The 27,284-nt window shown below is 49.5% G+C and overlaps 1 protein-coding gene across 2 annotated transcripts; it reads left to right on the forward strand.

The window, feature by feature from the left end:
* Nucleotides 1-358: 358 nt before the first annotated feature.
* Nucleotides 359-6,133, forward strand: ADCYAP1 (adenylate cyclase activating polypeptide 1). 2 transcript variants are annotated; one of them, XM_077352656.1, is made up of 5 exons: nucleotides 359-494; nucleotides 807-914; nucleotides 3,783-3,917; nucleotides 4,293-4,388; nucleotides 5,766-6,133. In XM_077352656.1, the coding sequence occupies exons 2-5, from the start codon at nucleotides 814-816 to the stop codon at nucleotides 5,947-5,949; spliced, it is 516 nt and encodes a 171-aa protein (XP_077208771.1). In that variant the 5' UTR covers nucleotides 359-494; nucleotides 807-813; the 3' UTR covers nucleotides 5,950-6,133. The 2 variants fall into 2 exon arrangements, with proteins under 2 accessions (XP_077208771.1, XP_077208772.1); XM_077352657.1 differs by lacking the exon at nucleotides 359-494 and having other exon boundaries at nucleotides 668-914.
* Nucleotides 6,134-27,284: the final 21,151 nt, after the last annotated feature.

The raw sequence follows: 27,284 nt of genomic DNA on the forward strand, positions 1-27,284 counted from the left end.
GAAGGCACAGAACGGGAACAGAAGGAGAGGGAGGCGGGGAAGGACGGGGAACGGCGCCGCTGAAGCCAGAAGCAGCCGCTCGGCAAAGGAGGACGTCTCTTGGAGCAGCCGCCAGAGCGACGCCCGCTCCCCCCTCCCCCTCCCCTCGCCCCTCGCCTCGCCCCTCGCCGGGCTTCCCTTGCGCCCATCCCGAAGGGTCCCCCCTCTCCCTCTCCTCTCTCGCCCTCTGGGTCCCTTCCCTGCCTGGCCGGCTCCAGAAGACCGCGGCAAACTTTTGGGGGAGCCGATCCCCTCCCTCGGCAGTCAGTCCCGCTCCCCTCCCTCCCTCCCTGCGGCTTCCCTTTTGCCCACCGGAGAGGCAGAAAGAGGGCGAGAGGCGGGGAGAGGATGCTCCAAGAGTGTTAACCGCCTCCCCCCCAGAGACTTCCTTGGGCTCTTCAGATCCAGTCGTGACCAGCCGACCATTCCTAGCGCCCGGTGATCCGAGTTGAATGGTAAGAGCCGAAGAGCCGGAGGGCCAGCGCTCGGGGGAGGGACGCGAGGGAGGACGGAGAGGGGCCTCGGGGGAGCAGTCGTGTGCGTGCATGCATGCGTGTGCGTGTGCGTGTGTGTATGGGGGGGGGGGAGGAGAGAGCAGAGATTATGCCTGTTGGTGAATCGTCCCAAAGGCGGTTCCCAAGCCTCCGATGGGGCGCCATAAACGGCCAGGTGGCCAGGGCTTCCTCCTTCGGCAGCCAGCCGGCAGACGGGGCAGAGGACCCGCCCGGAGTCCTGGTGAACGCGGCGTCTCCTTTCCTCCCTCACAGAGTGGCGATGTGTAGCAAAGCGCTCCTAGTCCTGCTGATCTATGGGCTAGTCATGCACTGCAGCGTCTACTGCTCACCTGCGGCTGGACTCCAATACCCCGCGCTAAGGTAAGCGTCCGGCCCGCTTTCACCCTCTCCCCGCCCGCCTCGCAGCTCAGCCTGGGCTCCCAGCTCCTCTTGTGCAGCGGCTTTCCCAGCAGGGCTCTGCCTTGGGGCTGCATTCTCTTGTCTCCCAAGGAAATCAAGTTTTACTTCTGTTTGGGGTTTGGTTTGTTTTCTTGGTCAAAGACGACCACTCACGCGGACACGTTTCTCTGTTCACCGGAGGATGCAGGGAAAAGAGATTCCTCGGCGCAGCTTCCACCATCCGCGCTCGTTCACTTGCCTGAAGGCGTAGAGCGCTTTATGTTGTGGGGATGATGAGAGAGGGACGCATGAGTGTGAACGGGTTTAATCCCCCGGCTCCTTTAACTTGCAGGGAGACACGGTCTTCCACAAGATCTTTGCCAAGACTAAAGCGATGTTTTTCGTATCAGGGAGAATGAAGTTTATTTGTCCGCCTATGCCACAGACGTCTGTGGGGACTTCTTTCCAGGGAATCGAATACAGGCAGATTATTCTGTACCAATCAGTGCTCGGAAGTAAATGTCTCTGGTTTCCACAGAAGTTTCCCATTAGGCCCCCCCGCAGTCTAATCCTGCGCATGTATGGGCGGAAGTGAGCGCTCTCCTGCATGCTTCATTAAGGGGGGGGGGGGGGGAGCGCGCCTAGCCCTGCAGCCGGAGGCTCACCAGGGAAGCGTTTGTGCCGCTGGGGCGTCGAGGAAGCCCCCGCCCCATTTGGCTGGGTGAAGTTCTTTCCCTTCTCCAACTGGGCTGCCCACAACTCGCTACGCGGGTCTGGCGGATATTCAGCCCCACGCTTGGCTGCAGTTATCCAAACGCCTCAGGCGCCGTTTTGGACCGCGTGCCGGACCGCAACCAGAGGGCGACTCGACCCACTCCTGCTTGGTGTCCCTGAAGACAGGGGGTCGCAGTGGCCTGGGGGCGGGTCTCTCCCCTCCCCGTGTTTCTAAGCTTTCTCGCTTCTCTAAGCAATGGAAGCGCGCTTCCGTCCCCCCCCCCTCTCTAGAAATACGAGGGTACCTGAGCCGTGGGGGGCAGACCCAAAAGAACGCCAGAAGGCGAACATTGTGAAATGTAGGCAGTTAACGACTGCCCCGACTGGTGGGGCTGCCTCGTCACTGTGATACTCGGCCCCTCCTGGTGTGAGATTTAAGCTCCTGTGGCACCTGTTCCGCCAGTGGGAACCCCGCCTTCCCCGTCGGGGAGAGGTCATGCTGGAAATGCAGGTGCTCCACGCGGTTGCTAAACTGACTCCTCTTCAATGCCGCCAAGCTGGAAGCCTCCGGTTGGCTTCCAAGCATCACCGTCAGGAAGCTGAGTTGGACCCGAGCGCCACTGAAGCGAGAACCCGTGGCCGGCTTAAGCTGCAGTCCTCCAGCCACTCCCTCCGAGCGGAGGACACCATCCCCGCTCAGGACTGGAGGTGGGGTCCCAGGAATAGGGAAGGGCTGAGGAGGGGAGCGGGCTGCCCTTGGCCGGCCACATCAGCATCAGCTTGGTTTTTCTACGCCACCCTTCCCATAGGGCTCAGGGCCGGTTAGAATTTAATCAGAGTCCAGTGGCACCTTTAAGACCAACACAGATTTATTCGAGGCGTGAGCTTTCGAGTGCAAGCACTCGACTGTGAGAGAGAGTCCCAAAGGCGTGGATGCTCTTCTGGAAGCGGAGAGCATCGCTTCGTTAGAGCAGGGGTAGTCAACCTGTGGTCCTCCAGATGTTCATGGACTACAATTCCCATGAGCCCCTGACAGCGAATGCTGTCAGGGGCTCATGGGAATTGTAGTCCATGAACATCTGGAGGACCACAGGTTGACTACCTCTGCTTTAGTTTAGAGGATTTATTTTTGAAATCAAACCATGCTCGACTGGCGCTAGCCAAATATCAGTGGCAACGAGAAAGAACCCTCTGCGGGACCTCCCTGATCAGGGGAAGCCTCTCTCGACGTGTTAGCGGCTAGAAACAGCGCTCCGTTCACGAGGCATCGGGCCAGAGAGAGAGGGGGGGAGGGGGAAGCAGAGCCAGCCAGACAACCGGTGTGTTTCCCGCAGGAATCCGTGGGGCGGGAGCAGCTGCAGGGAAGGAAGGAGCCCGAGATTCCCTCTGTGGCGCGGAGGAGGGGAGGAGGAGGAGGAGGAGGAGTTTAAGGGAAGGGAGGGGGCCCTGCCAGGAGCGCCGCGTCTGGCGCAGGAACACGGCGCTGCGCCCAATCCAAGCGAAGCGCCCACCGGCATTTAGGAGGGAGGGACTTCACCAGCGGAGGCAGCGAGTGACCCCAGTGGGGTTTCTTTCTGCCGCGAGGCGGGCTGGGGGAATCCTCCGAAGGAAGAAGTCGCTGGCCCTACTGCCCCCGCCCCCGCCCCCGCCCCCGCCCCACCTGGCGGCAGCTGCCGGAAAGGAGGCGCCCGGGGATCGGCTCCGGGCAGGCCTCCCACTGCGGGCGGGCGGGGACGAGAGCGGTCGCCTGCAGCTGCAGGGCGGCTCTTTCTCACGAGCCGGGACCGCCCGGAATTGGGGAGGGGGCTCTCCTGGCCAGCGCCGGACGGCCTCCCTCGGCGCCGAGCGGACAGCCCCCAGCAAGCGGAGCAGAGCGGAGGGAGCGAGGAGGGGCCTGACCGGGCAGGCCCAGGGGCTTGGCCTCCGGAGGGCGGGGAGCCGGGGAACCCCCTTGGCCGGGCGCTTCGGAGGCGGAGGGGGTCTGCCCTGCAAAGCTTCTCGCTCGTGTGAAGGATCCCCCTCCCCCCGCCGGGTAAGGTGGCAGGCCGCGCAAGGGAACGGCAGAGCGAGCCTCGGACACGCCTCCCTCCCTCCCTCCCGGGCGGCGCCCTGAGCCACCTCTGCTTCCCCGGCTAGGCTGGAAGACGAAGCGTACGACGAAGACGGCAACACCCTCCCCGACTACGGCTTCGACAGCGACCCCATCGGCATCGCCGACCCTTCCTCCATGCTGGACGACATGTATACCTTGTACTACCCGCCGGAAAAGAGGTGATCCCGGCGGCGGGGCGGGGGAGGAGAAAGAGGGCGCCCCCACCCACCCTCTTCGGCCGCAAACGGGGGAAGGGACCGGGGAGGCCGGCGGCCAAGGGGGAGGAGGCCAAAGGATGCTAACCTTCCAAGTCGCCCTGCTCCCCACACCCCGCCGGCCCTGCCCCTGAGCCCGGCGCCCCGCAAGAAACAGGCTGGGCGGGGGGCGGGGGGGTCACGGCAGCCAAGACATTCGCGGCCTCCGCCCGCCGGGGGTGGGTGGGGGGTCCCTGCTTCTCTCCTGAGCGCCGACTGCCCACCGTGGGGAGCCGTCTGGCGAGCGGCCGCTGTTCTGACGGCATGTGCGTGTCCCTCCCGCCCCGTCTTTCCCCGCAGGCACGCGGATGGGATCTTTAACAAAGCCTACCGGAAAGTGCTGGGCCAGCTGTCGGCGAGGAAGTACCTGCATTCCCTGATGGCCAAGCGGGTGGGGTAAGGCATCCTTCCGCGCTTGGACGGACGGGAGGGAGGGGGAAACCTCCGAGAAGCCGGGCGGCAGGGACGGGTCGCGGAGAAGCCGCGAGGACGAGGCGGGGTTCACGCGGAGGGTGCCCGCGAAAGAGATGCAGCCGGGCAAGACAGGCCACCGCAGCGCTGCTGATCCAAGGCCAAACGGCTGGACCGCCCGGGGAGATGAGGCCCGCGGGCCCCCTCGGGAACCGACAGGAGGGCTTTCCCCCAACGAGGCTGGGCTGCGGAGACGCCCCCGGCCTGCCAGGGCTGGCCCGACCGAAATCGCCCCTAGTTTTGCCACCGCCCCCCCTGCACCCAGCCCTAAGTGCCTGACTGCGCCCCCCTGGCCCGTCGGGGGCCCCGGCTCGCTTGCCCTCCGGGCGCTTTCCGAGGAGAGACTACTTTGGGGAGGCCCCTGGAAAAGCCTCTTGGCTGCGCTGCGGCGTGGCTGCCGATTCCTGGCGGCCAACCCGCCATCGGGGGGCGGCGGGGGGGGGGGGGTCTAAGCGCTCCCTCTGAGCGCCGCCTTTCCTGTGACCCCGGCGGCCGAACGCGAAGGTGCCTGGGCGGGCTCCGGCGACAAAGGCCTCTGAGGGCCCGGGTGGCTTCCCCCCCTCTGCCCATTGGGCCCGAAGGTCGGTACGGCGATGCCGCGCAGCGAGGCCACCTGCGCCGAAGGGCGCCTTTTGCCCCGGCCTCTCGATCTCTGGGCAGGGGGAGGGGGAGGGGGAGGAAAGGAGAAAGCACGTGCCCCTCCCCCCCCCCCGCAGATCTCTTTCTCGGATGCCAACCCGCCTGAGCACCAGCAGAAGGCGGCGTTTTAATGAAGCCCAGGGGGACGCGGGGGACTCCAGGGCGGGATGAATAATTCATGCCGGGGACAGGGGGGGGTGTCTCCCGACGGTCGGCTGCTGTGGCGATCAGCGCGTGCGGACGGCCTTTGTTTCTTGCCGCGGGGACCCGCCCTTGCTTTCGCCGCCCCCTGCCGCCCCCCCTCCCAATCGACGCGCGTTACGTGTTGCTGGCGCCACTTAAAGGGGGTGGGGGGCTCCAAGCCCCCCAGCCCTTCCCTGGTCTTCCGGGGGATGGAAGATGAGGGGCATGCGGAGGGGGATGATAATAATGCCGGAAGCCCTGCGAGGGAAGCCCAACTGCAGGGCCCAGCGCCCCAGGACGGTCCAAAGCGAAGCGGCGCCGGCTGTAGCCTCGAGTGGCCCTCCTGTTGATCGCGGAGCCCTGGGGGCGGGGCCACGGGGACCAGTCCCGGTCCAAGTTCGTGGGACGGAGCAGGAGGAGGGCTGGCGGCGCCGGCGGCGGCGGCGGGCTTGTTTTCACCCTGCTCTCCCTCCCTTGCAGTGGCGACAGCGGCCTGGAGGACGACGCGGAGCCGCTGTCCAAGAGGCATTCGGACGGCATCTTCACTGACAGCTACAGCCGCTACCGAAAGCAAATGGCTGTCAAGAAGTACTTGGCAGCCGTTCTGGGGAAAAGGTATAAACAAAGAGTTAAAAACAAAGGACGCCGAGTAGCCTATTTGTAGCGATGAGTCCCCGACCGCTCCCGTGTATACAAAAGCCCCGGAAAAAAAAAATTCCGAGAGAGGACCCCTTGCCCCCCCCCTTCCCCAGTCATGTCCAAATTGACGGATCAATCACTGCTCCTGTGTTCCCCAAACATGTATTTATGTATGAAGTAAAGCCATTAAATGAATATTTTGATAATAATATTGTTTTTCTTTTGTACAAAAAAGAGAGCAAATTTAAGAGTAAGCACTAGAGAAACGCACAGATCTGCTTTGTGGACCAATCCTTAAAAGGAACAAACAAAACCCACCCCCCCCCAAACAAAACCAAGCGGATTCGAATCTGTCCGTGGACTCCCCGGGAATAGAGAGAGAACCAATGATTGGCCAGGAGCCAGCCTTGCCAGGGACTGCGGCCTCCCGCCGGAGCTGTTTTAGGTTTTGATGTAAAATAGAAGAGAAGGCAGATCTAGCGAGAGAGCGAGACAATCATTGTTTTGAATATTATTCCTATTTTTGTAACGGAAATTAAAAGGAGAGTATTTTTATCCGGGACAGGGTTGAAGAAATTACTATTCTCCATTTGCTACTGTACATAGATAAAGATGCCCTGCTTCAAGGGGGTTAGGATGCAATTGAGTTTCGAAAGTGACACAGTTCCTTGCCCCAGTGAGTCTCGAGCCAGGCTCCTTTCTCTCTGAAGGGGCACCTCCCTATCCCCTCCCCCTTGCTAGAGATGGCCTTTCCCTCTATTCTCTGGTTGCCCTTTCCTGCCTATGTCTGGGTGCTGGGTGCGGGGAGAGGAGTCTCCTCCCTTCCCCCGAGGCAGCCTGAGGCGCTTGGGACACTTGAAAGCGCCCTACAAAAGCTAGCTCTTCCGACTGAAGGTCGGCCCTGGCCACCGTCCAGTCCGTCCCCCTCACATGCCCAAGAGGGGGTTTCTCCAGTCTTTGCCCTGTCCGGGCCGGCCTTCTAATCCGCGCTAATGACTCCGGAGCAGGGGGCCCGGCTTCAGTCAATAGGGAGGGGGGGGGTTGCGAGCGCGGCTGCAGGTCAGAAAATAGCTAGTAGCCAACGCTGCTTCCCTCGCAAGGGAGCCGGCAGGCAATGGGGAGGGTAGAAACGAACAGATCCAAAGAAACCTCCCCCCACTCCAGTTTTAGGGTATTTCGATTATCCCCCCCCTCCCCGTTTTTTGTTTGGAGGCAGCAACAAAGCTAAGACGGTAGAGCCATGGGGAAGGGTTTGGAACCCAGAGCTGGGAAAGAACAGAGAAGAAAGCCCCTCCCCACGACCTCTTTTTGGATTTTGGACGGGCAGTTCTATGAGTTCTATACAATCCCCGCCGAGGCCGGATGGATAGATGTGGCCGAACGAAGTGGTGGAGTCCTGGTTGCGGCAGGTGGGCTGCGCCGCTCGAGAAGAGGGCACCGCACAACCAAACCGAACCAAAACTCCCCTCCCCCCAACCCATCTCCTCCCTTGTTGCGCCAGGTTTCTGCGCAAGGGAGTTTTATTTAAACGTCGGGGGTCCTTCACAAACATCCGTTCCCGAGGGCTGATTGGGTTGGCCTGGACGGAAGAAACACGAAGTAGCCCCTTTGCGCCCGAAAGACGGCGCTTGTGTGGCGCAAACGCCCGCGGACGAGAAGGCCGTAAGCCGCGGAAGTCTGCGCCAGCGCTGCGTTTGGAGAGGCGCCGCCAGGCCAAACGAGCCACCCGTCGCCCCGATCTTCTGCCTGGAGGGGCGCGCGAGGCTCCCTTTCCCCTTCGTTCTACCACATCATGGGTCGATCCGGCCGGGAGGTCCGTGGTCCTGGCGCAACCGGGTCCTGGATCGCGACGCAAAGCATCTTGCGTAACTCTCCAGTGCTGTCCATTGGACTCCTCCTGATCTTGTGCTATGGATTTGCCTTCTGTCCTTAGAATTGCCCCCCCCTCCCCCGCCCCTCCCCCTCCCCTGAGAGTCACTTTCTCTCTCGCCTTTGTTGTTTCCTGTCGACCTTTCTCTGTTCCCACTTCTTGGCCTCTCTCGCAATGTTGTGTTTTCCATCTGATTCACTCTAGTTTCTTTTCTCTTGGACAAAAAGAAATTATATATAATATATTGTGAACGCCTCAGGCACTTTTTGGTTTCTGTTATGATGCAAGCTCTTATTGTAAGACCGTTCGAGGCCCCCACCTCTCCCTTGTAGCGACTATATCTAGCTATATCTATATCTACCACTAAATAATTATGCACTATTACTAAAAGGGTCTCCTTTTTCTTTTTGGTTCCTTGTTGATTTATTGAGTTTGGAGGTTTAAAATGTATTTTTCTACATTATGGCTTTAACCGCTTAGTAAAATTTATTTCATACAATCAACTGTTGTCATGCCAGAATGTGTAGTGTTCATCTGCGCTTGAGTTGCTCATCTTTGTGTCTGAACCGTGAAGTGTGTGTGGAGGGGTGGGGGAGGGGCGGATGGAGAGGGGGAGGGGCAGTCCGCGACTGGGAGGGACCTTCTGATTTCCGAGGAGGGTTTAGCTGCCAAATGTATAACTCCACTCCCTTGATGTACTTGGAATTCAGCCGAAGTAGCTCCCGCCACATCCACAGGGCTCCGGGTGGGTGCGACGCTGAGCTCTCAGAACCCATTCCACAAACGTTGGATAATCCGCTTTCAACGCACTTTAGAAGGAGACTTTCCCGTTCCGCACAGGGGGCGTGCCTTATCCAAGGCGTGTGCAATGGGTCGGTCAACGGCTTCCTCCTGGCCGCGTTCATGCAGCCCCCGGGCAACGAGCCTGCGCCCGGAGTGAGGATTCGGGCTGAAGGGAACGCCTGTCGGGCCAGCACAGGTGGAGAGGCCCTGAGCAGCGCCGCCTCCTTTCCCCGGGGGCGGAATCAAAGTCCCCCCGCCCACCCTGGCGCGGAGGCAGCCGGGCGGGCAGGCACAGGCAGGCAGGCGAGAGAAGGGACCCCCCTGCCCTGGGCCCTCCTCCTCCTCCCCCTTCCCCCAGGGCTGCCCAGGCCACCCGCGGCCTCTGAACCAGACGCGCCCCCCTCTCGCCTGCCCCCGAGTGAGCAGCGCAGGCCGACAGCCCCGGGGGGCCTGGCTTTCCTGCGGCGGCGCTCGCTCGCTCACTCGGCCTGCCTGCCCTCGTCCTCCCCCTCGTCCCCCTCCTGCGTGCCTTCCCTCCCTTCGCCTTTTAAATCGCCACGAGTTGACAGATGGCTATTTAGTGGCCCTACAATGCTGCAGCGCATCCGCTTGCATTCCTTGCGTTTCTTCTTCTTCTGCTGCTGGTTTTTTTGTTGGGGGTGGGGGCGGGGGTGGGGTGGGTGGGGGGCTTGAGTGTCTCTCGGCCCTTCAATCTCGCGCGCCGCCGCGTGCCTCCTCCCCCCCTCCCCCCAGGCGGCTGGGCCGGGCCTCCTCGGCGGTGTGTTTGTGTCGCTTGCGCGGGGCGAGGGCGGCGGCCTCCGGCTGCAGCAACGGCCCCGTCCGGACGTGCTCCTGCGCGGCTTCTGCTTGCGACTCCCGTGGGCTGGTCAGTGGGCCCGCGGGCGAACCTTTCTGCAGCCGGCCCCTGGTCGGTCTAGGGGAGAGCTCCCCCTCTGTCGCCGAGAGCCTTAAATCCCGCGGATCCAGTGCGGAATTCCAGGGATCGCTGAGGTTAGATGTCAGTCTTTTGGAGATATCGATCTATCTATATATCTATATATTTTTTTCTTCTGTGTGTAACTTGAGTATTTAAAAAAAAGCACTTCTGCAAAAAGTATAGTTACAACACCCATGGTCTCGATAACTAGGACTTTGAGAACTGTTATTAAAAAAAAGTGTGTAAAATTTGTATTAATAAATTTTTGTAAACAATGCAATTTTGTCTAATGTTTGGGGGAGACCGTGCAAAAGGAGTTCTGTCGGTAAAGATGCTTTTAGATTTTAAAAAAACGGAATCTGTCTTCTCTTTTTTTAACCTCTTATTTCCATCTTCTACGATTTATTCAAATAGAGCCCAACCCAATGGTATAACCTCTAAAGCTAGAGAAGAAGTCAACATGCCGTCCCACCCTCGTGGACTGAACCACCCTCCCCCTCTGCTTAGCAGCCAAGGTTGTGGCCATGTGGTCTGGGAGCATGCTCATGGAGAGTTCGGCAGTTACATGAGGATAAGTGGCTTGTTTCAGTGTTCCATCTTGCCCCTTATATGACCCGGAGAAAAGCAGGAGACATGTTAAAGCCTCACTGAAATCAGTGGGCTCTGGAGCAAGTCCTAAGTCAGTTCAAAGCCATTGGCACTCAGTTCAACAGACCATCTCCCAGGAAAGGTGCTTTGGGTCATGCTGGTTCAGTTTATCATGTCGAATTTTGTGACAGCAAGGGTTTATTTGGATTATACTTCACAAGTGAAATCCACAGTTCAGTTAGGCTAAAACGGTAATCCTAAACTCACCAAGGCAATAATCCCTATGGAATGCAGTGGAATTTCACAGTAACCCTGTGATAGCTCCCAGGGAATTCAGGGTCACAATGAAATTAAGGAACAGGTTTGCCATACAACAATATCTTGTGCATATTTACTCAAAAGCAAATTCCACTTTCACCTAAAACGGCAGCCTTAGTTCCTAATAAATACAGCTAGGCAACAAGGTAAGGGAGCAGCTCAGTGGCTTATGCTTTACAATGTCTTATAATAAAGAGAATTCCATTCAAGGACTTTTGGACAACATCACCTAACATTTGTCAAGCATTAATAAATTTTATGATTTTAATAATAATGTTTTACAAGATACACCTGCATGATACACCTTATTGGCTCCACAAATCTGAACAGTTTTTATTTCAAATGTATCACTTAGCAGGTAAACTGTTAAGAGTCTCCATCAGCTAGCTAAGAATTAGGGTGATTTGGCCACATAAGGATTCATAGTAGATTATTCTAGAGGGAAAACTTCAGTGAAAACTGTCAAGAATAACTGAAAACATTCCAGATCCCTCTGATGGCTATTGCTATTTAACCTGCTGAGGCAGGTTAAAAACTCATATTTAACTAGTTCCTAAAATCCATCTCCAAATTTAAAATCCCTGAAGCCTGCCATTTTTCTTTGTAGAAAAACAAACAAGTTGCCAAAAATGTATTCAAGTACCTGAGGAACAACTTTATAATAAGTCCCAGGAACCTCTTCTCCAAGATCATGTGCTGCTTTGTCATAGAAAAACAACAGCATAATCATAAATGCTTACAAGGACGTCCCATTGATGGCAAGGCTGAATTCAATGGATTTACAGTACTGTAATTGCCATTTCAGCCAAATATAAAATTAGAACTCTTTGGAACCATGTTGCAGACCACTGGACAACTGATCCTCGTAGGATTAGACAGCCTGGAATGCATGGCCTGATCTGAGATGAGGGAAAGTTTGTGTGTGGGTACATGTATGACCCAATGCTGGCAGGGGGCTCCTGGGAATTGTAGTCCATGGACATCTGGAGGGCCGCAGTTTGACTACCCCTGACCCACATTTTGGCAGCCTCCTACTCCTTTCCAGATAGGAGATCCCCATGCCTCAAAATTTTTAAATGTACAGTGCCTTATACCCCAGAACAACCTTTGCAAGGTACTGATCAGCCAAGACAGAAAAACAACCTTCCTTCCTTCCTTCCTTCCTTCCTTCCTTCCTTCCTTCCTTCCTTCCTTCCTTCCTTCCTTGAATTTACAGAACATTATACTTAACATCTGTTGACACTTGCCTTCTACTTTGACTAAGCATTCTGATTTTGATTATTGCTTGATCAGCAGTCCATTATTTCTTTTAGCCAAAATATTTGAATTGCAATGAATCTTGTTATCTTATACATTGCAATATCAATTAGATGAAATGTTCTTCATTAGGCTGAGCATCAGGCTGCTGAGTATGCTGCATGTAACACTTCACTTTATATGACAAATGAGCACAGAAGAAATGCAAGGTTTCAGATGGACAATAAAGGCTAATCAAAGCATACTTTCTGTAGGGCAGCCATAAAGTTAACATTCCTAAAAAATGTTACTGTCTGGGAGGCCTGTTAATGCACACTAAAGCTTTGTTTTAGAGATGTGCCATGATCAAAGTGTAAAATTGTAAAGGTATCCTAGTCTTATTTTATGCAGCACTTTTCACTTGCAAAAATGTTTTACAAATTGTATTGCATTTTTCTTACAACATCCCTGTGAGGCAGGTCATTGTCACTCTCATTTTCTAGATAGAATACTGATGCTGACAATTACATGATGAGAACTCCTGAGGCAATACTTGTCAGATGACATTTAGGTGGTCTCAACCCATTTCTGTGCTGGGGAGTGACTGCCAAGGCAACCTGATGTGGTGTCAGGCAGAACTTGCATTTTCTTCAAAGGGGTGTCAGTCTTCCATTGTGCACATGATGTCTGTGACAAGACCAGAACTCTTGTCACATTTAATTCCCAGGTGCGCTCCCACATGCTTGTTCCATATGATACACTGTTCTTGCAATGCAAAGTACCTGATTTCTGGGATTGTGAAGCAGCCCAATTTAACTATCAAGGTGGAAAAGATATTTAGAAGCATGAATGCAATACTGCAAATGGGCTACTCAAAAAGAAAACCAAAACCCTGGAAAGTGGACCAACACAAGACTTCTGCTTCAGATTAAGCCTCCCAAAACAACCAGTGATATGTCCAAGCTCAGTTTCCTTTGGAAGATTGCATGAAGAAGTAGGAGTCTGAATGCATCATAATTCTCTGTGCCTGTTGGACCAATCCTAATCCAGGTAGGCAGCCCAGAAAGATGTCATGATTCATGGCATCGCAAGCCACTGAGAAGCTGAGGAGAAGCAACAGAATTGCACTCCCCTGTCCATCTCCTGGCACAACTCATACGCCAGGACAACCAAGGTTGTTTCAGTGCCATACCCAGGCCTAAACCCAGACTGGAAGGGTCCCTAAACAATTTATCACAGTCAGAAAAGCTTGGAGTTGTTGAGCCACCACCTTTCTCAAGAATGGAACATTGAAGACTGGTTGATGAGACTGAGATCTCCTGAGTCAAAGGGAGATATTTTAAAAAGAAGTAGATGCATCACAGACTGCTTCAGGGTTAGAGCAACCACTGTTTTCTTATAGAAGCATTAACTACCTGTCATACCCAGTCAGCCAGCTTCCCTTGAAAAAGGTAAGTAACCAGGAATGGCAAGAGCCATAAAAGCATGTGGTAGGCTTCCGACTTCCAAGGATTCTGTCCATATCCTTAGACTGAATAACTTGAAAAAGAATCCTAAACAGGATTTTAAAAAATGGGGCTTGCACACTTGTAAGTGTATTTGCCCTGACCTGGAAAACCTGGTTAGCTGATATCATCAGCGCTTGGAGGTTAAACAAGGTTGGCCCTGGTTAGAAGTACTTGGATGGGACACCAGCAAGGAAGTTCAGGACTGCCACACAGAGACAGGCAATAATAAGCCATCTCTGTCTTGAAAACTCTCCAGGATTGCCCTAAGTCAGCTGTGACTTGACACACTTTCCACCAAGTATATTTAGGATTGCATCCTTAATTAGGCAAGAAGGGCAGGTCTGAAGAACACATCTCAGTTCTCAAGGATTTGGTCTACTTCTTCAGGTTTACAAACTGGAATGTACATCACTAGAACTGTTTATATAGAATCTAATGGCAAACTTCTAAGTCAATTGGTGTTCTAAGTCAATTAGTTTGGCCACTGCATTACAGGCAAGAACAGCGTCTTCTCTCTTCAACATCACTCTCTTCAGAAATGGGATTTCCTGAAAATGAAGGGTCACGGGAATTCAGTTATGTGAATTTGTACAAAATCTGTACTTATGTGGGGTGTGTGTGTTGTAGTCTAAAGCCCACCTCAAACGGACCTCTTTAATTAAAATAATTACTGCAAATAACCTGAACAGAAAAATTAATAACGTTTTGAAGCTATGAGGGAAGGCTGTTAATCCTTTGTACATGCTCTGGCTGAAGAGTAAGAAAAAAAGGGCAAAGGAGTGGCTTAATTGATTTGGGCCTGATTCAGGCATCATCCAATGAGGGAAATCTGCTGATGTTTCTACTGATGAAAGAAGAAAAGGGCAGCACCACATTCAACAAAGAAATCGAGCTACTTCAGGGGCATATCACTGTAATAATGTAAGGATAAAAACAATATTCAATAAATGATGGTATAAAATTAAAATGCATTAAAATATTCAAATAAATAAGATACACAGAGCATATGCAGAGTAGAATATGATGTACCGATGAACCAGATAATACAACTTAGTTTTACATAATCATATTACTCTTTATTTTGGTTGTTACATATGTGATAGCCTAAAATAGCCTTTAAGGCCATACGCAGTCTGGGTCCTGCCTACCTGCGGGACCACTTGGTTGCTTATATCCCCCGCAGGGCCCTTTGCTCTGCGGGTATGAATTTACTGGTTGTCCTGGGCCCCTGGGACGTATGCCTGGCCTCGACCAGGACCAGGGCCTTTTTGGTCCTGCCCGCAACCTGGTAGAATGAGCCTCCGGAAGAGCTAAGGGCCCTGGTGGAGTTACCAGCTTTCCGCAGGGCCTGCAAGGGCTCTTCCGCCAGGCATACGGCTGAGGTTGGGGCAGAGTCCCGAGGAAGGGGTTTTCCAACTGGTTCCCAAATTCATCTCGGCCCTGGCTCTCATAACATCTAGTGCCCCACCCTGAACAAGGAGGAATTACTAGGGATTATGGTTGCCATTGTGATTGTGATTTCTCATTATATCTAGTGCCCCATCTAGTGCCCCCATTTTAATGGGGATTTTATTGGGGTTTTATTGTTTTAGAATTCTATGGGTAAACCGCCACAAGGATATGGCAAGCGGTGGTATAGAAATCGAATAATAAATAAATAAATAAATAAATAAATAAATAAATAAATAAATAAAACCACTGACCTTCAGATTCAAGCAGATGAGATGATAGTTATTAAGAAACAGCCTGGAATTTGAGAATGTTGGAAACTTACACCCCAAAGGGTTAAATGGCACCATTACTTGGCAGTCACTCCTCTAGATAAGGATTGGCACACATCTGGACAGCTCATTCAGTGTAATAGTTACAGACGAGAAAATAACATTCTGCTGAGAATCTGAAGGTGAGTGATCACAGCTTATAACATTTGTACAAATTAATTGGAATTAGGTAATATACAACTACAGTATTTGCTGGCGTATAAGACTACTTTCCCCCCCTGAAAAACATGCCTCCAAGTGGGGGGGGGGTCGTCCTATACGCCGGGTGCACTTCAGTTGGGATAGACATAGCTGCCCATAGTGGGCCATAGTACTGTAATGTAATGTAACAAACTCTATATTTTGAGTGGAAATGTTGGGGGGTCATCTTATACACCCAGTCATCTTATATGCCGGGAAATACGGTAAATTGTTTTATCTAGTTCACTGATATGTTATATTATACTCTGCACATGCTCTGTGTATCTCTTCTATATATTTGAATACTTTAGATGTATTTTAATTTTATACAATTGTGTATGGAAAGTTGTTTTAATCCTTACATTATTACAGTGATAACCCCCTGAAGAAGCTTGATGTGAAATGTGTTAGGGTGTTGCAAATACTAAAGATTCTTTCCCTACAAGTACCAATTGTCATCCCCCCCCCCCCAATTTCTTGATGTTTCTGCTGGACAGGATCACCATTGTTTGTACTTTGGTTCACATTTCCAGTGACTGGTTGGGATGCTTGAACACCCACTGATTTAGACTCTCTGAAGCCATTGATGAGATTGCCTCCTGACATGAGATTGCCTTCTCCCACCTCCTGCCCCAAGCCTGCTCCCTGGTATACATCAGAGCTGCACAAGTGGAAGCAGGAGCTGAGATAACTAGAGCGAGTCTGGCAGAAAACCCATGACAAAGCACCAAAAACATCTCATAGGACGTTTATGAATGCTTATAAGATGGCAGTGAAGGTCACTAAGAAGGCATTCTACATGGCTGCTACTGCCTCTGTGAGCACACGCCTGGCACAGTTGCCATTTCACTCACACTGAGACCTTTTTCTTTTGCTATTTATTTATTTGCAATTCAGCAAGGCTTGTGGGAGGGTATGATCTTCAAGCATGCCATTCAATTGGGGTGGAAAACAAAAATGTTACAGGTAGAAATGCATTTTCCTTTGAGGCCAATAGTAATAAATAAAGAACATGTATGATCACAATAATCTGTAAACAGCCCGTGGCGCCACGGGCGCCACGGGCTGTATAAAGGAGTAAGGGGTAGTGGGGAGGAGTTAGGGCGGGACCGGTCCGGGATAAAAACTCGGGGGGGGGCCAATCAGGAGCCGCGAAGCGGCTCCTGATTGGCCCCTCCGAGTGTCAATCCCGCCCCAAGCAGACAATGGGGAGCCGCGCGAAGCGCGGCTCCCCATTGCCTGCTTCACTCGCTCGGAAAATGGCGGCCCGCCTGGTGAGAGCCTCGGCTGGGGGGTGGGCCGGGAAGCCTTCTCTCGGCCGGCGGAGCGGCCTCGCAGCGTTGTGGACGCTGCGAGCCCGCTCCGCCGGCCGAGAGAAGGCTCCAGAGAGCCTCGGGGGGGGGGGGGGGTGGATGGGTGGGGGGGGGAAGGGAAGCCTTCTGCCGCCGGCCGCAGCGGGCTCACAGCGTCGTAGACAGAAAAAAAAACCCTGTAGGAGCCTTTCGCAGATCCAAGCAGCAGAAAACAAAACCCTGAAGGAGCCTTTCCCAGCTCCAAGCAGCAGAAAAAAAAACCCCTGTAGGAGCTCCAAGCCGGCACGCCCACGAGAGCTAGCAGAAAAAAAAAACCCTGTAGGAGCCTTTCACAGCTCCAAGCAGCAGAAAAAAAAACCCTGTAGGAGCCTTTCCCAGCTCCAAGCAGCAGAAAACAAAACCCTGAAGGAGCCTTTCCCAGCTCCAAGCAGCAGAAAACAAAACCCCTGTAGGAGCTCCAAGCCAGCACGCCCACGAGAGGCAGCAGAAAAAAAAAAACCCTGTAGGAGCCTTTCCCAGCTCCAAGCAGCAGAAAACAAAACCCTGAAGGAGCCTTTCCCAGCTCCAGGCAGCAGAAAAAAAAAACCCTGAAGGAGCTCCAAGCCGACACGCCCACGAGAGGCAGCAGAAAAAAAAAACCCTGTAGGAGCCTTTCCCAGCTCCAAGCAGCAGAAAACAAAACCCTGAAGGAGCCTTTCCCAGCTCCAAGCAGCAGAAAAAAAAACCCCTGTAGGAGCTCCAAGCCAGCACGCCCACGAGAGGCAGCAGAAAAAAAAAACCCTGTAGGAGCCTTTCCCTGCTCCAAGCAGCAGAAAACAAAACCCTGAAGGAGCCTTTCCCAGCTCCAAGCAGCAGAAAAAAAAAACCCTGTAGGAGCTCCAAGCCAGCACGCCCACGAGAGGCAGCAGAAAAAAAAAAACCCTGTAGGAGCCTTTCCCAGCTCCAAGCAGCAGAAAAAAAAACCCCTGTAGGAGCTCCAAGCCGGCACGCCCACGAGAGCTAGCAGAAAAAAAAAACCCTGCAGGAGCCTTTCCCAGCTCCAAGCAGCAGAAAACAAAACCCTGAAGGAGCCTTTCCCAGCTCCAAGCAGCAGAAAACAAAACCCTGAAGGAGCCTTTCCCAGCTCCAAGCAGCAGAAAACAAAACCCTGAAGGAGCCTTTCCCAGCTCCAAGCAGCAGAAAAAAAAACCCCTCTAGGAGCTCCAAGCCAGCACGCCCACGAGAGGCAGCAGAAAAAAAAAACCCTGTAGGAGCCTTTCCCTGCTCCAAGCAGCAGAAAACAAAACCCTGAAGGAGCCTTTCCCAGCTCCAAGCAGCAGAAAAAAAAAACCCTGTAGGAGCTCCAAGCCAGCACGCCCACGAGAGGCAGCAGAAAAAAAAAACCCTGTAGGAGCCTTTCCCAGCTCCAAGCAGCAGAAAAAAAAAAACCCTGTAGGAGCCTTTCCCAGCTCCAAGCAGCAGAAAAAAAAACCCTGTAGGAGCCTTTCCCAGCTCCAAGCAGCAGAAAAAAAAACCCTGTAGGAGCCTTTCGCAGATCCAAGCAGCAGAAAACAAAACCCTGTAGGAGCCTTTCCCAGCTCCAAGCAGCAGAAAAAAAAACCCTGTAGGAGCCTTTCGCAGATCCAAGCAGCAGAAAACAAAACCCTGAAGGAGCCTTTCCCAGCTCCAAGCAGCAGAAAAAAAAAACCCTGTAGGAGCCTTTCGCAGATCCAAGCAGCAGAAAACAAAACCCTGAAGGAGCCTTTCCCAGCTCCAAGCAGCAGAAAAAAAAAACCCTGTAGGAGCTCCAAGCCGGCACGCCCACGAGAGCTAGCAGAAAAAAATTAACCCTGTAGGAGCCTTTCGCAGCTCCAAGCAGAAGAAAAAAATTAACCCTGTAGGAGCCTTTCGCAGCTCCAAGCAGCAGGGGAAAAAAACCCTGTAGGAGCCATTCGCAGCTCCAAGCCGGCACGCCCACGAGAGCTAGCAGAAAAAAAAAACAAACCCTGTAGGAGCCTTTCACAGCTCCAAGCAGCAGAAAAAAATTAACCCTGTAGGAGCCTTTTGCAGCTCCAAGCCGGCGCTCCCACGAGAGCTAGCAGAAAAAAAAAAAACCCTGTAGGAGCCTTTCGCAACTCCAAGCAGCAGAAAAAAATTAACCCTGTAGGAGCCTTTCGCAGCTCCAAGCCGGCGCGCCCACGAGAGGCAGCAGAAAAAAAAAACCCTGGAGGAGCCTGTCGCCGCTTCAAGCCGGCGCCCTGGGAGCCCCGGCAGCCGCCCACAGCGCTGCTGCTGGCGGCTCCCTGCCCTCATGGCCCCAGAACACAATGGAGCCGCCGGGAAAGCCGCAGAAGAACAAAAAAATGCAGAGGAGCCGCCGCAGCCCAGCGCACCACACCTGGTGCTCCTCGGCAAAAACTACGAGACGCCGAGGAGCCGCCGCCCGCCTCCTCTTTCAGGTAGCCTGTCCCTCGCTCTGTCCCTCGCCTGCCGCTCGCTCTGGTCCCCACCTGCTAGCGCCCATTGTCTTCTTCATACAATGGGCTTTTTTACTAGTAAAGAGAATAAATACAAAGTTATATGCTGGTTTATGACCATATTAAAGATCTACTACTACTAAGTTAAGAGGAATAAAAAGGTAAAGGTATCCCCTGTGCAAGCACCGGGTCATGTCTGACCCTTGGGGTGATGCCCTCTAGCGTTTTCATGGCAGACTCAATACAGGGTGGTTTGCCAGTGCCTTCCCCAGTCATTACCATTTACCCCCCAGCAAGCTGGGTACTCATTTTACCGACCTCGGAAGGATGGAAGGCTGAGTCAACCTTGAGCCGGCTGCTGGGATTGAACTCCCAGCCTCATGGGCAGACAGCTTCAGACAGCATGTTGCTGCCTTACCACTCTGTGCCACAAGAGGCTCTTCTTAAGAGGAATGCATAATAACAAATAATAAAATATCTGCACAGATTCCTCGTTAAACTAGGCCCTATGAAACAGCAATTAAAATTTCTCACAATATTTGGTGCAAAACCTATCAGTTATTATTCAGAGACCAAACATTGGTTTTGGGGGAATATTGGCTGGTTTGAGTCCCTCCAAACATACCTTCCCCAGCATATGATAAACTGTAATCCCTTGGACTAGTGAGATAAATTTTATACTCTCCTGCCCCCAAATCCTCCTCCTAGGAAGTAATGGCATGATGATAGCACAGGTTCCAATTCCAAAACTAATTAATTAGCTCTTTGTAGTTTGTCCCATAATTTTCCTATAGGCTGAGGACACAAGGGAAATGAAAGAACACCAGCACAGTAGTGTAGCTGATGGCATGGTGTAGTGGTTAAGAGCAGCAGACTCTAATCTGCAGAACAAGGTTTGATTCCCCAGTCCTGCAGGTGAGAAGCTTTGGGCCAGCCACTGCTCTCTCAGAACTCGCTCTGCTCCACCTACCTCACAAGGTGACTGTTGTGCAGAAAGGAAGGGAAGGCGACTGTAAGCCACTTTGAGACACCTAAGGGTGGAGCAACGTGGAGTATAAAAAACAGTTCTTCTTCTTGGTTTTGGCACTGGTGTGGTTAAACAATTTCCCTCTTATCCTGACACAGGGACTGCTATAATGGGTAGAACGAGTTCTTCCTACAGTAGCTCACAGGATCAGGTTCACCTGGACCATTCTTAGTTTCTCCCTTGGTATAGAAAATAAGAAATGTACGGGTGAAAGAGCAGATTGTTTATTAGTAATGTGTTGTCGCCAGCATCTCTGCTGCATACGGTACAGAGACGTGCCTATAAAAGATGATACTGCTAGGACCTAAGCGACACGAAGCCATCCTTTTTTTAGTCGATCTATCCTTGACAGCCAGAAAGAATGAACATTGTGTGGGCTGTGCTGGAATGAAATGGCCTTCAAAGTGGTTAAAATTTTAATCATTTGTGGGCTGTTGTCAAAATCATTATAATAAAAGATGCGAATTCAAGCTATTAAAATAGCACATAAGAGTTATCTATCTATGCTCTTCTTATCCAGTTTTTTCTCATCCTGAACAGGAAACACAGACAAAAATGGTAGGAGTTCATAAAAGTTAAAATATTTATATGCTGGGCATAGCTAAACTTAGAGACAATATTTAATTTACAGTGACGTCTTTCTTTAACAAGTTTTTTAAGAGAGATGATTTAAGTCCAAGGAAGCTGAATGACTCATCTGTATGGCTGGGCCAGTGACTGAGCTAAGTTTAGACTCAAGAAGAACGTTGAATCTTCTGGTCTTAAGGATCACTAGCATGCTCTCTCTCTCTCTCTCTCCCCCCTCCCCTCATACACGCTCTCTCTCTCACACACAAAACATGTTATTTGGTGGTGGTGGTGGGGTTTAAGTGAAGGAGCTGTTGTTTCAGGACACTTCATGATTACTCACTATATTTGGCATTTTCTAGATTTTCATCTGATGTAGTAGTTGTGCCTTTAATAGGTATTTTCCGTTTTTTCATTCATCCTTTGTATATATTCTAAGACATTGATCTTTAATTGCGTGACTACTTTAACTGGTTCCGCATCCAATATGTGCCCTAACCTAGGAAGGCTCTTAAAATTACATCACTAGTTATGATAGACTTACAAGTTTATTTTCCAGAAGCAGTCCAGGACTTTTAACAAGCCAAGCAGGTATTCAGTTGATGGAGCTCTCCCCATAGTTGCTTTTCCTTCCTGGAAACAAAGTTATTTGGTTGACTTTCTGCCTATTGCCAGATATTAAAAGCAGAGGAGTCTTGTGGGAAAAAAAAGGGAACTTGAGTTGCTGAAATAGAATGCAAGCTTTCAGGGTGCCACAGGCCAAATGAAAGGCTGTGCTTGGAGTTGGAGATGAGGTATAGATGGTTTCCCACCCACATCCAGTCCAGGACTCACCTTACTATTGCCCAGTTGAACAGAATCCTTACTTGGCAGACTAGACAGTGATTCATAATTGAGGTTGCTTCACCCTGGCATCCTCTCAAAGATCTAAAAGGCAGCATCTGCACAGGAGTTGCTCAGCTGTGATGTTCTTGGCTTCAAAGCTTCTTTATCAAAAGAAGCTTTCCTCTATCTCTCCAGTGACCTGTTAATTCTTGGGTTGTTTCAGTAAATTGTGATTACTACCTTTCATTTCTTGCAGCCTGTAATAATGTTTGACAATAGTTCATATACTATAGAAAATTAGTTCTCCTTCCATCTGTACTTTCCTTGGGGACACTTAGTGGGTGTTTGAGTGCTGCTTTTGTGTTTTGTTAAGCCCGGGTCCTCGGCAGCCATTGGAAACTTGGATGAATTTCTACATGAGTGGTAATTGGACTGAAATACAGATAGTCAGAAGCTGGAGAGATCATCCTTTGAATTGGCCAATTTCATTTGGCCACTTGGAGGTAAGCTGACTTGTATTATAGTGAAGTATCCAAGTCATCAACAATTTGACTAAGCATTAGTAGCCTCTATCAAAATAAACCTAGGGAACAAGAGAGGGCCAAATGGTTGCAATCAAATCAAATGCACAAGTGTTTCCACAGACAATGTTGATGACCGTCCAGTGGTTAGAAACTAAGGTTGTGAGCAGCACAGATATAAAATATATTGAATTGACAGGCATATGTCACAGTTTGGAAAGACAATATAATGATAAAGGATACACTGATAAATTTGAATCAGTGTGTAAGAGTTTTACAGCTAATAATCTTATCCTAGGATTGAAGCTTTATGGTCACTTCCCAAGCATCATGTATTATTAGTTCAGCCTTGGGTGACAAGTGAATTATCTTTCAGCACTGAAAATTTTGTATTCCTGCCTCTGTGGATAATCCCAGATTGATATGTTAGATCCCTGTATAATAGGGATATCAATTTGGTACATCTGAGCTGAACAAAATAGCCAAAAATATCTTATCAGTATTTTCTGGCTATTCTGTTAGTCAAATATAGATTGAGGTTGAGTTTTGGCTATCCAAAATGTCCAAGCCAAAAAAAGTAATGAAAATATTTGGGATCTTTCAGGATGGTTGGATAGTTGAATTTAAAAGGCATTACAATCCCTTTAAATGCCTGCCTGGTAAACTCACTGCCTGTAAAAGGTGTTTAAAGAAACAGTGAGGCCTTTAAAAACTGTTGGAGTTCACTTGCACCTTGCAAAAGGCTTTTAAATGGACCATATTCCATTTAAATGCCTTTCTCCCCTTCTATTGAAAGCAATAGAGTATGGGGGAATCTTCTTTGTGGGCCTATAGAATTCTAACCCCTGGGCCAACCTTTTTGAAACTTTGAGAAGTTTATTGAGAAAAAGCACCAGCTGTGATGCTACAAATTTGGTGCTTCTACTTCAAAAAAACAGCTGTCTGAGCCCCAGGTAGCTCCAAATCAATTTTCCATTGACTGCAGGGATCCCCATAGGGTATAATGGAGCTGGAGAGATTCAGGATTCCTGAATAGTTCAGTATTCAGTATTATTTATTTGTATATAGCCATTAGCCATTGGCCATTACAACATATAAAAGACAAGTTCATAGGAAATAAACTTGCTGGACATCTGGACAGGAGTATCCCCTTGGCGTAGTGGCTGGGGTGGGGGTAGGGATTGTTGCTGGGTATGGATGGGAAGGGGGAGGATGTAAAAGGGATATTGCTGCTAGTATCATATTATATTTTATTGTATTCTGTTGGGTTTTGAATGTAAACTGCCATGAGCCAGTAGACCCGGGAGCAGCGGTTAATAAAAACTAATATAAATAAAATAATAAATACATAATTAAAACCATAGAGGACACAAAATTTAAAATGACAGGACTGTAAAACAACATATAAGAGTACAAAATACAAAGGTGTTAAGAGTCTGCCTTAAGAATGGCAGAACTGGTCCTTATTTTTCTTGTAGCCAAAGCAAATAGTGAGGCTTTATATGTAACATTGTCGACACAGTCAGGTAAGAGGCAAATTATCTTTTCAGCAACAGAATGGAGGTTAGAAATGCATAAAAATCTCATCAAGGAACTTGACCCTGGGTTGAGCATAAAGCGAACAGTCAAATACGTAGTGGGATAGATCCTCCAGGGCTTGTGCACCACAGATACAAAAATGTTGGTTTTTTGGCGTACATCATTATCGGCCGGCCAAAACCTCCATGGGCATAGTTTCAAAGCAAAGTGATGTGAAAGATGCTCTAAGGTTATGGTTGGGAATCCTACTTAGATAAGTGGATCTATGATGGTCATGTTTGAACAATTTGAACCATGATGGTGACTTTGTTTGCAAGACTTGAGATTTATCTATCTACCTGGGCACCGTTTTTAAAGATCCAGTCTCAGAGTTGATAATTATTTACTGGGGTGGGTTAAGAGGTCATCAGGGATGGAGTACCATGCAAGAAGACTATTAATAAGGCTATGCCATGCTGAATCTTTAGGTAGCATGATGTTTTCAATTGTTGTTTGTTCAAAGGTATTATGTTCCCAATTTTGTATGTTCAAAGTGCTGATGCTCCCTGTCCTGCACCACAAGTTGCAATGTAAACCATTCTGAGCAGCATGGGAGGGTGGTATATAAATGTAATAAAATAAAATAATAAAATAAATTAACTGATTGATGGCTAAATTTGTTTGAGTTAGCTGACTTATGATTTTCTCACAGTTTTAAGATTGCAAAATGAACATGGGCACATTCCTGAATAGTTACTGACTCCAAATAACATATCAGCATTTGGATTCCTGACGATCAGGAAATACTAATATTTTTTGGATTCAATATACCTGATCCCTCAAAAATATCAGGGTTTTTTGCACACCCAACTGTATATAGGAGAGAACTACATACAACAGATGAAAAGCTTCCAAAAGCGTCACCTCCATCTAGCAAGATTTCTTCAGCCTGTTGTGCAATGATGCTTCCCCATCTCTGTCTTTATTCTTACATGCCTTAAAAAAGCATCCCTCCCTACTCTCCTATGCCTATGTGTAAAGCTCTTTCCTTCTTTTGCCTTTTCACTTTCATTTCTTGGTTTGATTGATAAACTTTTTTGAGTCAAAGATGTGATATAGGAGGGGTTTGTTTCTTGTTATATTCCCTGTGCCATGTAGAAAAACAATTGAAATTTTTTTGTAAGATATCTCAGCAACAAAGAACAAATCCTCCAATACATGGAACATGAAAGTGGCCCAAGGATTATGGTATCAGTACTGATCCACTATTGTAGTAGAAACTGCTGTGGTAGGTCCCACTGATTCAGCAACCCACCTGTGGCTTGCTCGGACCCTATTTCACTGTCATTATATTGCACGATTGTTGTAATCCACTTTGCACATGAACTCAGTCTCCCAGTTCCTCATTCTACTTGCACAACTGGCCAGAACCATGGTGAATTAACAGCCTGATACTCTTCTTGCTAGCTTGGTGCAAGATTCCCTGCTCAACCCACATGCAGCCAGCTGGCTGACCTTGGGCTTGCCACACCCTGATAAAGCTGTTCTGACTGAGCAGTAATATCAGGGTTCTCTCAGTCTCACCTACCTCACAGGGTGTCTGTTCCGGGGAGAGGGAAGGAAAGGCAATAAGAAGGTACTTTGAGACTCCCGGGAGAGAAAAGTGGCATATAAAAACCAATTCTTAAAGTAAAGCCCTAGACTATCAGGTCAATTCTGTTTCTGCAGGCATTTCTACTGGAAGTGATACCTTGGAACAATGAAGATTATACACGGGTATGTATCTTAAAAAGAGGAAGTGAGATGTAGAAAACAGAATTTCATGTCTGAACCTGACTACTTCTGTTTAACTCATTTCTTCCAGCCCTAGATTTTTTATTTGGCACTCAATAGGATATTTAGCCCATCTTCAAACTGAGTACACTCTGCCAGCCCTTCAGTTCAGGTTCCGAGACTGTCTTTGGAAGCTGGAGGGAGCAGAAGCGTGGATCACGTAAACTTTCTGTCTTGCACTTTTGGTGTAATGTTCAACCTATGAACTTGTACTTCATTCCATGGGGAGATGTGTGAGCTGAATGTGAACTCATAGCTCAGTCTCAGAGTAGAAGGGATGTATGGTTTCCTGCTTTGGATGTTACACAGAAAGAAGAAAGCTGAAACATGTGCTTTCTCCAATTCTGTTTAATGTCTGAAGCTGAAATGTATTTCAGTTCTGTTTTACAACAATAACAACCACCACCACCACAAACTAATGCAAGGAAAGCAATCCATGGAGAAGTAAAGGAAGCAAGTGGATGGAAGGTATATGAGATATTGCAGCACTGTATATGTTCTGGAAATGTCTAGCTCTCCATTTGTGTATTGCATATGCTTGACATGGAGAGTTTATTCAGTTGGTCATTGCTGTACTAGAAGGGATTAACAGTGAAATCCTAAGTGTTAGAATTTTTGGAATAGACTCAGCCTTAGGTCCCTCCAGAAAAATAGAGCTGCAGAGTAACAGATCATTTGCATTTATTCGTTACCTTTGTGGATTAGGCAAATATCCAAACTCACAGTGCTTTGAGGTTTACTAGAAAGATTACACATGAATATATATCATACCCATCTGTTTCAGTCTCCTTACTGAAGCAATGCACAAAAGTGTAAAAGACAGTCACAAAAACAACATATTGCAAGCCCCTTTGGCTAGGCTGCAAACAGGACTATATACCCATACACCAGCAGATAGCGTGAGCTGAGAGTTTTATGGTCTTTCCTCCTTGCTAACAGAGATCTTTCTCTTCCTGAAGAAAGAGGAAGTGCGTGGTAACCCAGCTTAAGCAAAAAGATCTCCCAGCCACATGTGCTTGGAAATTTCCACTTCACATGGCTTGTAGTCCCTACTATGCCAGTAGTGACCTTTTGGTGTCACTAGTGAGCACATAGGTACTAGAGTTGTGCGCGGCGGAATCCGAATCGGCTGTTCCAGGCCGACGCAGCCAGCGCCGTGCGACGGGGGGGAGGAGGGGAGGCGTGGGTACTGATGCGTAACTCGGTGCAGACGTGCAGTTAATTTTGTAGCCCTTTCAAGTTTAAACCTCTCCACCAGTAGCTACTAGATATAGCCAAACATACCAAATAAAAGCCAAATATTTTCAGCTTTATTTGGTATCCTCTATACTGGTAGCCAAAATAAAAATTCCTCTAATCTTTATTGTGCTTTTAAAAATACCTGAAAAATACTGATAAGGTATTTTCCAGGTATTTTCCAGCTAGGAAAACCTGAATGAATCCCTACTGTTGACTTAACTCCAGACTAAACATACTGAGATCTATGAGTTTAGCTTGGAGTAACTCTGTATAGGATTTCACTGTAACTAACTTTCCACTTACCCTTATGAAAAGTCCTTTATAATTTGTATTTTGGACCAGTAAACAACATTGTCTTCAATTTTATCTTCTTATTGGGTTTTTCCAATCTATTTCCTATTTCTCCATATCATTATATATATTCTCAATTTATATTCAGGAAAATAAGCATACTAACAATTGTGGCTTCAGAATGTTATTTTGGTTTACAGAAGGGCCTCCTATTGTCAGTAAATCAGAAATGGACATTGGTGTAAAATAACATGTTGACCTGTGCGGTGTATTGAAGTTGAATTAACTTGAGGTCGAGGTGAATGTAACAAATAGCACGAATTACAGCAAGGTTAGAACATTCAAGGCTACATGTGTCTTTTTTATTAGAAAAAGACAAAGAAAAACATAATGGTGAACAACTTACCAGTCTGTAGAGAGCTGCAAACAAGGACAGCTGTGGCCAAATTACCAATTAGTTGATTGTTATGTAACATTCCTGTTCACAGTCCAAGACCTACCGTGTCACTCCCAGCATGCGGAGTCCTAACATAGTGCATCAGGTACCTCAATGTCAAAATGCAAAAGTA

This window comes from Paroedura picta, chromosome 9 (genome assembly GCF_049243985.1).
Source record: "Paroedura picta isolate Pp20150507F chromosome 9, Ppicta_v3.0, whole genome shotgun sequence".
In the NCBI taxonomy this organism is placed as follows: domain Eukaryota; kingdom Metazoa; phylum Chordata; class Lepidosauria; order Squamata; family Gekkonidae; genus Paroedura; species Paroedura picta.

Bases quoted from the DNA above. Each gene is read 5' to 3' on its own strand.
- ADCYAP1 (XM_077352656.1), top strand. From the start codon at position 814: ATGTGTAGCAAAGCGCTCCTAGTCCTGCTGATCTATGGGCTAGTCATG. The intron at 3,918-4,292 runs GTGATCCCGGCG...CTTTCCCCGCAG, and splicing joins TACTACCCGCCGGAAAAGAG to GCACGCGGATGGGATCTTTA. The intron at 4,389-5,765 runs GTAAGGCATCCT...CCTCCCTTGCAG, and splicing joins CTGATGGCCAAGCGGGTGGG to TGGCGACAGCGGCCTGGAGG.